This window comes from Acanthochromis polyacanthus, chromosome 1 (assembly GCF_021347895.1).
Source record: "Acanthochromis polyacanthus isolate Apoly-LR-REF ecotype Palm Island chromosome 1, KAUST_Apoly_ChrSc, whole genome shotgun sequence".
Lineage (NCBI taxonomy): Eukaryota > Metazoa > Chordata > Actinopteri > Pomacentridae > Acanthochromis > Acanthochromis polyacanthus.
The window spans coordinates 31590460-31601886 of record NC_067113.1 but is presented as its reverse complement, the minus strand read 5'-3'; the positions used below and the strand labels follow the sequence as shown (position 1 = coordinate 31601886).

The 11427-nt window shown below is 40.0% G+C and overlaps 1 protein-coding gene across 1 annotated transcript; it reads right to left on the bottom strand.

Annotated features, from left to right (window-relative positions):
• Nucleotides 1–2171: 2171 nt before the first annotated feature.
• LOC127533296 (golgin subfamily A member 6-like protein 7) lies at nucleotides 2172–3404 on the bottom strand. Its single transcript, XM_051945927.1, has 2 exons — nucleotides 2586–3404; nucleotides 2172–2492 (listed from the first exon to the last, which is right to left on the bottom strand). Exons 1-2 carry the CDS (start codon nucleotides 3402–3404, stop codon nucleotides 2172–2174), a joined length of 1140 nt encoding a protein of 379 aa, XP_051801887.1.
• Between the last annotated feature and the right edge of the window lie 8023 nt (nucleotides 3405–11427).

Sequence of the window (11427 nt, the reverse complement as noted above, 5' to 3'; positions counted from 1 at the left end):
CAAGACAAATGCTCTGAAAAATCTCACCTAATGTCTGGAGACAGTCAGATTTTTGTGTATTTCTATTTATTTCTCAATAAAGACCAGCGATTCCATCAATGCAACCATTAAGAATTCAGAAAATCCATTTTTTGCCTTGATAACATGTCCTCATGGTGTTTTTTTTATCTGCTGAAAGATATAAGCGAAAAAAGCAGTCTATGCCATTGCTGAGCATTTCTGCCATAAAATAGCATTGCATCGGAGACAAAAACACAAAGCCAGACTTCCAAGATTTCAACAAATTTAGCCAAAGACTGGAGGCTTTAACAGAAGAATCTTCTCTTCTACAGCCTCATGTTACCTGACTACTATATATCCCTCAATGGTGGATAATTATTCCATGTGTTCAGTGCAAACTGTGTCAAATAAATTCAACCATGCAGAATTCAAATTTATATATTTAAAATGACAAGAATTACAATTCTTAGGCAGACTGCAGTGACATTTATTAGAGTTTGACCACTTGTAGTAAGACTAGTAAAGACCCCCATCCATTGAAAATACATTGTTTGCCTTGGTAGTGTGTCCTTACGATGTTTTTATCTGCTGGAAGATACATTATGATTGAAGCAAGCAGTCAATGCCATGAAACACGTGTCTAAAGACATCTACATCAAATTTGGACATTTTTTGAAGAAATTGGTTGTTTTTAACATTTAAGTCTATGTAATTTTTCAAGCACAAGTGCAGAATTTGACAGTCTGAGATTCTAAAATGAAAGAAATTTAATTTTTTGTCATCTTTGATCGTAAAGTGAACCAGCTTTAGATTTTAGATGGTGGTATATAGAAATAACTGCTCATTTTTCACATTTGATTCTTTACATCATATTTGAAGCATAAATGCAGAAATTATGTCAGTCAGAAATTTGAAGGAGCGACAGCGAGGATTTAGAAATGGTGACCCGCCGCTGCTGAATGAATGTAGAGCAAACACTGGGATCCTAAGATCAACAGGACTCCAAATGAATACCCGCAGGCCGGCGAGTGTCGGACATTGACGGCTGGGACGCATATTTTAACAGACAAAAATGAAGACGTTTTATTTTGATGTCACAAGATCACCGTAATCTTCAAATTTAGAATTAAATTTTAAAAACTAACAAACTAAAATAAAAGAAATTTGAATGAAATAACCTGCTGATTATTTATTTTCCAAAGCTACAGGGAGCCGCAACAGAGGGATGAAAGAGCCGCAGGTTGCCGACCCCTGGTCTAGACGCCCGCTCCTGCCTACTGCCTGGTTGGCATAGCACCCGACCCCGATTTCCTGCCCGGTGGATGGTGGGCCCATCGGGCGGCGACCCCGTGTTACTTTTTCGGGCTGTTCCCGACCAAGCCCCACGGGGCCCAAAGACTCGGCCACCAGGTGCTCTGTGACCAGCTCCCCTCCAGACCAGGCTCCAGGGAGAGGCCCCGGTTTCCCTAGTCTGGACGAGGTAGCGACTTTCGTCTTTGTCATCAGGGTTGTCACAATCGCTCTTTGTCTGGTCCCTCACCTAGAACCAATTTGCCTTGGCAGACCCAACCAGGGGCTATTGCCCCGGACAATATAGCTCCCAGGATCACAGGGACACTCAAACCCCTCCACCGCGATAAGGTGGCGATTCTTTAGAGGGGAACATAGAACACATAGGACGCAAGACAGGACGCAGGACAGGACACACATGACAGGACAGGAAAAGAAAAGAAAAGAAAAGAAAAGAAAAGATGGAAGGAAAGGGAAGAAATAGAGAGGATGAGGGTGACAGAGGTTGAAGAGGTGAGGAGAAAGGAGGCAGAAGGGGTGAGGAGATGGAGGAAAGGGGAGGCTCAAGGGCAATAGCACTTGAGCAAACTCCAGAAGCTCTTTTTCTTATTCTTGGCTTTCTTCTCCTGCTCCTGTTGTTCATTTGTCTCCTAGATCACCTCTTCTCTTGTTTTTTTTTTTTTTTGTTCTTTCTACCTTTGGGACCTCTGAAAAAATTGAAGCGTCTCTTTTTCTCTCTCTTTTTTACAATAGTAAGAGGAGGTGTGGGGCGACAGCGAGGGTACAAAGTTTATGGAGGAAGGAAGAGGCAGAATGGATGAGAGTTGAAGGAGGGAGACGAAGGGGAGTGGAGGGTGAGGCTGGGGTGAGTCAGAGGGAGCTCATGAGTCTCGTCTATCTCGGGACTTCCTGAACAGCCAGCTCCAGCAGCCCACCTTCTTTCTTTTCGGTTTCTGTTGGTCATTTTCTTGCTGCTTCACCTCCAGGTCTGTAATCTCCTCCTGCAGCTCCACCTTGTCTTCTTGCAGCTCTTTATTTCTGTCTTCTGTTTTCTGCTGCTTCAGTTCTTGGTTCTCCTTCTGCAGATTCTCATTCTTCACCTCCATTTCTGTCGTTTCTTTCGTAACTCCAACAGTCTGAGCTTCTAGAACTTTTCGAATGTCTTCAAGTTTTTTCTTCTCAGCTTGAAGTTCTTTCTCCATCTGTTCTGATGCACATTTTTTGTTCTGCAGCTGTCTTCTCTCCTCCTCCACCTCCTCCTGGATGAGCTGCAGCTCAATGTTCCTCAGGTCGACCTGTTTCAAGTTTCTCTCCAAGGCTTCTCTCTGCTCCTGGAGTTCTCTCTTTTGTGTCTGGACTTCTTTTCTCTGCTTCTCCAGACGCATCTTTCCTTCTTGAAGCTCTTTGTTTTTGTAGTTTTCCAGAAAGACCCATTCGTCATGCACATCTTTTCTTTTGTGCTCGAGCTTTTCCTGGTTTACCTGGAGTTCTTTCTGTTGCTTTTCCAGAAAGACCCTTTCCTCATGCAGATCTTTTGTTTTCTGCTCCAACTCTTTCTTGGCTTTCTCAGCCTCTTGTCGTTCTTCATCAAGGGCCTTTTTCTGCTCCTGCAGCTCATTACGGACCTCCAGAGATTTGTCTTCATCTCTCTGCAGGTTCTGGGAGGCTTTCAGAGCAGCAGACAGACTCTGGATCTCATTTTTGAGATTCAGGATCTCTCCGTCTTTCAGTTTCAGCTGCTCTTCTTCGGCCTCCTTGCGTTCTCCGAGCTGCACTTCCAGGGCCGACATTCTTTCCTCGTTCTGCTGGCGTTCATGCTCTATTTCCTTCTTTTTGTCCAGCAGAATCTCTTCCAGCTGCTCGATCTTGGCCTCACAGCTCACCATCTTCTGGGAGTACTGCTGGTTCTCAGCGATGAGCTCCTGGATTCGAATGCTCATATTATGGTTATGCTCTCTCAGGTAGTTCAGGTAGTTCATTTCTTCCTGACCGGCGCCACCAGAGCTTTGGGGCCCGGCGGGGTTGACACGGTGGTGGTTTGGCCCACGGTAATTCGGGGCCAAACCACGAATTACCGTGGTAATGGTCAACCTTGGATTGGCCCTGAAGGACATGGTAGCAGAAAAGTTGAAAAGAAATAAAAGGTGACAACTGCAGTAGTTGTAGGTGGTTGCAGAAGTTGTAGATTCTTCAAGAACACTGAAGTTCTAGAAGACGCTCGAAGGTTTGTGAGTTCGGTTAATTCCTCGCTCTGGTTTCTTCGCTGCTTGCTGTCTTTGGCTCTAGACAGAAGTGAGTGGTTGTAACAATTCACCCTACACTAGTAAACTCTGCTGGTGATGTCACACATGATGTCACATTCCGGAACCAGAAACAGTCATCTTCAAAAAAAAACAACCTATGTCTTTCTATTGGTTGTTTTTTTTTAAATGATTGTTTCAGTTGGTCAGCTGAAAACCATTAACAGAATGCACTGAGGTACAGTATCAAATTAAAACTTCTATAATGCTACAAAGGACTCTGAAATATGCTGGCTTTTCAAAATAAAAGATAAAGATAAAGATCCATTCCAGAACTGGAATCAAAATATTAAAAAAGAATACACATTAAACTTTAATAAAGCTGAACCCTAAGCAATTTTAATTTTTTTTATTAAATAATCAATCAAATTATTGAGAATTAATACAGAATTATTGTTTCTTCCAAACTTTCTATGCTAAATCGTGCACGCTTGATAATTTATGTATATTTATTTATATTAACTCATACTGAAGTGCTGCCACATATCGGTCTTGTAGGATTTTCTTGTTTCTGCACAGTTCCAAGTGCTTTACCTGGTAAAATTATTTGAAGAAAGATTGAACTCGGCCCTCACACAGTCTAGCGTTGCTCTGCACAGATAAACCGATCAAAGTGGTTCCCAGTGTGTGTTGTGGTCCAGGCAGGGGTCATTTTACCACAGAAGGAAAAAATCTATAAACTCATGTTGCTGCAAAGTGCTTTGGTTAAAAGTATATTATGAGGATTTGAATCTGGTGGCCGGTTCGGAGGCAACACAACCGTCATCGCTCACTTGGAAACACCTGTGGCGACAAATGGGAGACTGTGGTTTGTGTGTGTGTGTCTCCAGTACTCACCCTCACTGTTTGGGGTCATAAATATTCATTTAGCATCTATCAGCCTTCAGGGATTAATCCCAGTACGGTGGATAAAATACAGAACACAAAGCTACACGACCGGCATGTTAAGTCCATTATATACTGTAAAGTAGCAGGTATTGCCCACAGGAGACTAATGGCTTTTTATCAAGGATCCCTGGAGGGCTGCAGCCTTCCACCTCCAGCAGCACAGCTTCCATTAACGCAAGGCAGGTTTAGTTCAAGAGCACATTTTCCAAAATGCACCTGTTTTAAAAGTAAAATGAGTGACATTAGTGAGACAAACAACCCACGCTTTTGCTCTTTTATTTTCACAGAGAGCCACCTTCAAGACTGCGCTGCTGGTCGTAATAAAAGGCTTCTCTGTGTTGTGCTTCTAATTGACACAGTTGACACGCCGACTTTTTTCCTGTCTTGACAATAATTCTGTTAAATGTCACACAGCTGCATGAATGAGATGGTTTTTTATTTTTATTTTTGAAAGGATCTGGGGGAAAAAAGTGCTGGAATGCAAAGATAGAACATTGGCAGAGTCGAAAAGGAAAATTATGTCCGACAGCATCCAGGCTGTGGTTTCCAGCACGCCGCCTCGATACAAGGTCATTTAATTCGGCGTCCTTGTTAAAGCGGAAGTACAAACAGACTCATCATTAAACAGCTGCTTTCAAGTGAGTCGCATTTACATTTCAATCTAGTTCATTAAGCCCAGAAACTGTAATCCGCGTCGCGTTTTAACAGAAAAAGATCAGCAGCGACTGTACCGCTTCAGAATAACAGGTTTGGTGTTTATATTCTGCTGCCAAACAAAACTCGCAACACGACGGCGCCGCTTCGGCTGGGGGAAGGCACCTTGAACAACAAAGTGGAGAAAAAGTTATTTTGACAGCAGCAGGGGGAAAAAAAAACTGGCTCCGTGTGCTTTACTGCAGTTAAGATGTTTGAAGAAAACTGAATTACTGCACCTTGGTACGAGCAGACGCAGGGTCACCGTGATCTGAGCCGTCTTTTCATTTCACTCATAATTAGATTTAAGGCTAAAATAATGAGCAGTTTATCTAAAGTCTTTGCAGAAGCTGCTGCAAATACAGGGAAGTCATATTTACGAGGCTAATATTTGACTGAATTCAGCACATTTGCATGTTTTGCTTTAGCGCTAAGCTAACATTGTTGCTTTCGGTGTTCAGATTTCACATCACATGTAGCCTTCCTTTCTTCTACTTTGTGTTTTATTGTGGGTTCCCTGGTGATAATAGTTTGTTTTATGTAATTATTTGTCTGTTTATTATTGAGTAGTATTATTTTATAAGTTAAAGTATTGTTTATCGACAGTATGTGGTGTTCTCTTAGCTTATTGTAGTACAGATTTGTTTGAAATAATACTGTCTATATTTGTTGCCTGTATTGTTTTGTTTGTAGCAGTACTTTGTCAGATTAGTGCTTTTTGTCTATTTCAGTATTACTTAGTCTGTTTTCGCAGTTTGTCTATTGTCGTACTGTCTTTCAGTCTGTTTTACTTTTGTTTAGTCTGTTGTACTGTTGTTTTTTTTAACATTGTTTTGTCTGTTTCAAGATTGCCTTGTCAGGTAGTACCACTCTTTTTCTACCTCAGTATTTATTGATCTATCCAGTCCAGTACTGTTTTTCTTTCTGCTTTAGTATTGTCTTTATGCCTGTTTTAGTGTTGTTTTGTCTGTTACAGTATTGTTTGTGTGTCTGAGTATTGCTTTGTCAATTGTAGTGTTCTTCTTTTGCTTTAATATTAATTGTTCCACTGTAGTATTGTTTTTCTGTCTGTTTAGTGCTGTTTGTATGTAGCAGTATTGTTTTTCTGTCCGTTTTAGTAATGTTTGTATGTTGTAGTATTGACTTTTGTCTGTTTTAGTGCTGTTTGTATGCTGTAGTGTTGTTTTTCTGTCTATTTTAGTACTGTTTGTGGGTTGAAGTGTTGTTTTTCCTGTCTGTTTTAGTACTGGTTGCATGCTGTAGTATTATATTTTCTATTTTAGTACTGTTTACATGCTGTAGTGTTGTTTTTCTGTCTGTTTTAGTACTGTTTACATGCTGTAGTGTTGTTTTTCTGTCTGTTTTAGTACTGTTTACATGCTGTCGTGTTGTTTTTCTGTCCGTTTTAGTACTGTTTACATGCTGTAGTGTTGTTTTTCTGTCTGTTTTAGTACTGTTTACATGCTGTAGTGTTGTTTTTCTGTCTGTTTTAGTACTGGTTGCATGCTGTAGTATTATATTTTCTATTTTAGTACTGTTTACATGCTGTAGTGTTGTTTTTCTGTCTGTTTTAGTACTGTTTACATGCTGTAGTGTTGTTTTTCTGTCTGTTTTAGTACTGTTTACATGCTGTCGTGTTGTTTTTCTGTCCGTTTTAGTACTGTTTACATGCTGTAGTGTTGTTTTTCTGTCTGTTTTAGTACTGTTTACATGCTGTCGTGTTGTTTTTCTGTCTGTTTTAGTACTGTTTACATGCTGTAGTATTGTTTTTCTGTCTGTTTTAGTACTGTTTACATGCTGTAGTGTTGTTTTTCTGTCTGTTTTAATACTGTTTACATGCTGTAGTGTTGTTTTTCTGTCTGTTTTAGTTCTCTTGTATGCCAGCCCGATCTCACGAGGATTCGTGAAACTGTCACGTAAGTTTTAGTTTCGGTTTCGAGTGCACCAACACGATTTCGTCATGTTTTTCGTGCCGCTCACCACGAAATGCGCACCAATGTATTTTAAACGGCGGACTTTTCGTGCCACTCAGAACGTATTTCAAAAGAATGTGTATATTATATTTTTAATGTAAAACCGTGGCGAATCCAACGCTATATTTTGCATGACATCGTTCCTAAACATAACCCTAACCATAACCATAAGCCGGTGGTACACTTACCAATTTGCATAGGAATTTCAAGAATGTCCGGCGGCCGGCGGCCGCAAACGCGATCACACAAGCAGTATACGCCGATGGACAGCTTAGATCGTCATGAATCCGCCGGTATAAACCACTTTCAGATGTGATTACCACAGCGAAAAATATTTCATGGTGAGCGGCACGAAAAACATGACGAAATCGTGTTGGTGCGCACGAAACCGAAACTAAAACTTACGTGACAGTTTCACAAATCCCCGTGAGACCGGGTTGTGTATGCTGTAGTGTTGTTTTTTTGTCTGTTTTTGTATTGTTTTTTTCCCCGTATTGCTTCCTTTGTTTTGTATTATGAAGTATTATCGGTTTGTTTTACTATTATCTGCCTGTTGCAGTATTGGTTTATCGATTGTACAATTGTTTGTTGTAGTATTGCGTTTCTGTTCCAGTAGTTTATATGTCGCAGTACTGTTTAGCTGTGTGCTTTAATACAGCAGTTGTAGGTTTGTTTTCCTGTCCGTCTTAGTATTGCTTGTCCCTTGTGGTATTGTCAGTTGTTGTAGTATTGCTTTGCATGTATTAGTATTATGCTATGTCTTTTGTATTTTTGTTTTTGTCTCAATTTTAGCATCGTTTGTTGCTGCATTCTCTGTTGTAACGTCACCTTTCCAACGAAGATTAAACAAACAAAAAGGCACATCACGCCGGGCTTTGACGAAGCTACGACGGCTTGATGTTTTGATCAACACTAAAACAGCAGCGGCAGGAGAAAGTCGCCTCTTTTTTCCAGCACCATGTTTCTCCTGCTACGGTTCCAGACAGGGACCTCTATTTTCTTCTCAGTGGTGTGAGCTCAGCCCCAGCAGTGTCCAATCTATCCACCATTTACCTCCTACCTCCGGCTGCAGTGTTTATGGTGCCGCGTGACGTCTGGCAATTAAACCCCCGTTAAACGAGCACAAAGAAGAAACTTCTGAACACTCGCTAATAGATTCAATAATATTCCAGCTATCTCATGATTAGTTTTTATACCAGCAACAACTGATATCACTTCTTTTTCCTCCTAAGAGTCCACATGTCACTTGGAAAAGAGACATTTTATTTGACTGTCAGTCTTTTTGTCAGAAAGGAAGGAATCAGCGTAATCTTTTAAATGTCAGCTTCAACTACCATCAGCTAAATTCTGGTGAAGGTGACAAAAGATTTTATTATTCGTTTCTAAAAAAACACAAAGTACTACTTCTGATAGTTTCCTCACATTAAGCACAACAAAACAAGCCATAAAGTCTGTCGTTTAACACCCAGGGAGACAAATTATTCATTTTTTAAAAGCGTTTCGTCAACCAAGGTCATCAGTTATCTGCTATCTGCTCAGAAGCGCAGTAATTTCACCTCATTTTTCGCTCAGTCGTTTTGTGAGAAAACGTCATAATTTTCCAAACAGTGTCTCCATTTAGTTAAAAAAAAAAAAAAGTGTTCCTAATATGAAGTGAGGCTGAGTTCAAGTGAAGCGTCTGTCTGTGAAGGGTAAGACAGCGGGCCTGACAGGATTCGCTCGTGTCCACCTGCTTCTTGCCACAGACTCGCAGGAGATGACTGAGTTTTTAGTTGCGTTCGGGGTCCATCGTTTTTAATTTGCACATCTGCGATCAAGCCGAGTGGAAAGGTGTCCCCGAAGGATGTCAGCTGAGCATAATTATTTTCCCCCGCTAATTAGCAAAGCATCAAACTCGCAGGCTAATTGAATAAACCTCTGTGCTGCTGGAGTGACGGCGACTGCTTTGGATGCATCACAGCTGCAGCTAACAGGCCGGCCTGGACGACAACACAAACACACAAGGTCTGGTCTTGCACATACTGTGCTGCGCTCCAAAGCACGTGCTTTTTCGATTTTACTTTAAGCACACACTGCAGCTGCCCTCACAAAGTTGCACACAGTTTCATGCACTATGCATACAATTGGGACATTCGTCATAATAACGCAGCTTAAACTTTGACTGTCGCAGTCTGTAGTGCGAAATGAGCTGTCATCCGCCTGTGTGTAGACGTAGTGATGTATGTGATGCAAACTGTGCAGAGGATTGTGGGTCAGAAGAGCATGGAGGTGTACAAACTGCAAAATCAGCCACATGTAGCAGGACATATGGGTATTTTTGGCATACTATATTTGATATGCTACATACTGGGACATGCTAAACCTAAGTTTGGGATCACTTAGAAATTTCCTTATTTTCCAAAGAAAATCATTTTTTTCAATGAAGAAAACATGAAATTAATCAGAAATCCAGTGTAGACATTGTTAATGTGCTAAATGACTACTCTAGCTGGAAATGTTTAATGGAATATCTCCATAGAGGTACAGAGGAACATTTCCAGCAACCATCACTCCTGTGTTCTAATGCTACATTGTGTTAGCTAATGGTGATGAAAGACTCAATGATGATTAGAAACCCTTGTGCAGTTATGTTAGCACATGAATAAAAGTGTGGATGGAATTGCCTGGGTTACCTCAAACCTTTGAACAGTCCAGATATAAATAAGGCCTTGACATGTCCAAAATAACTGAGGTGGGGTGTGAAAAAAGGGCATCGTAGTACAATAACCGTCACGAGTTTAGCTTAATATTGTACCAACATCGTTAAACAAAAACACTCAATGTGAATCTCACAGGAGAGCGGAGGAAAAAAGGCAAATGTGTGTCTGGATACAAGCAGCTGGGAGCATCGGAACAGGATTTAGAATTTGCAGTCAACAGTAACCTGCTGGCGTAGCTTAAATCCGGTTTTACATAAATGTCTTCAGACTGATCACAGTATTTCACATCCAGAGGACGCCTCACACTCTACCTTGTTACTAGTTTTATAAAGTTTCTTGCGAAGTACCAAAGCACTAGAGTGCAACATTCTGTAGGAAAAGAAAAGTTGAAAAATAAAAAATAACACAATATAGCTTATGTTACAGTAGAAAAGGTTAAAATGGAGTAAAGTGGGACTGAAGGTGACAATGAAAAACTAATATATGATCCGGTACAGTTCAAAGATCTGTAATAAAATTTTTTAAAAAAGCAGCACAGTGATTCAAAATAAATAGTTAAACGTCTCTGTGGGTTTAAGTTAATGACGGAGGGATCTCCTGATTAATCACGAGCAGAAAAGGCTCATGTGGCGACTAGAATAGATCATTGGAGTAAAACTATTGGACAAGCGAAAAATCTGACATGATGATATTGCAAGAACTAAAGAAACAAGATAAGGTTAAGTCATCGCCAAAGCTGTTAAATAAACTTCTTTACAATGACAAATGTACATTATAGACCCACGAAGGCGTAATAATGATGCAATCTTATCAAAGCTCTTTTGCAAAGTACACACATGGATCTTCCTCATATATTCCTGATTTACATCCTCCTGATTATTTACCATCATCCTTTCTAGCCTCTATGATCACACATTTCCACATGCATATTAAACAGAAGTAAACACATGCTTCTAATGGCCTGAAATGGTTACACACTTGATGACACTGTGGACTTTCCCTCACTCAGACAGGTGAGCTGCTGCACAGAGTTTGTAGTCTGCAGTCCTGAGCTTCATCACAGCTGGATATTATTTCACTGGAGGTCCCAGAGCCAAAATATTTTCCCCATTTTACCGTCGGGATGTTTGCAGCAGTGACATTAATGTGTGACTTTTCTAACCATTAAAGTAACAAACGCATCACTTTTTTTATTACATAAAAACTTGCTGTGGTTTAATCAAATTTTATCACACATATAAAAAAATCTTTAAGTGTTAAAATCAATAAAAGAATATGGACATTTTGAACTGTGGTCACATAATTAGCCAAAATGTCAACTGTAAATGTTTCAATGTATATAGGAGAGTGTCAGTATTGTGTGTTGTAGTACTAGTAGTTTTCTTTATATTACTGTAAAATAATTGTAATGTAAAATAGTACTCTAAACTGTTCTTACTGCACTGTTTAGTGTATTTAAATAGAGTTTTTAAAAAAAAGCATTTTAACAGACTTTTTTGCTTAATTAAACACAGTAGAAATTTATTTTTAGAGTCAAATATTGAACAAGAATGAATAAACAGTTGTGAAAAACAGATTTTTGAT

Coding starts and splice junctions, on each gene's coding strand:
- LOC127533296 (XM_051945927.1), bottom strand. CDS start 3,404: ATGTCCTTCAGGGCCAATCCAAGGTTGACCATTACCACGGTAATTCGT. Junction 2,493..2,585: donor TGGAGAGAAACTTGAAACAG/GTCGACCTGAGG, acceptor GCATCAGAACAG/ATGGAGAAAGAACTTCAAGC.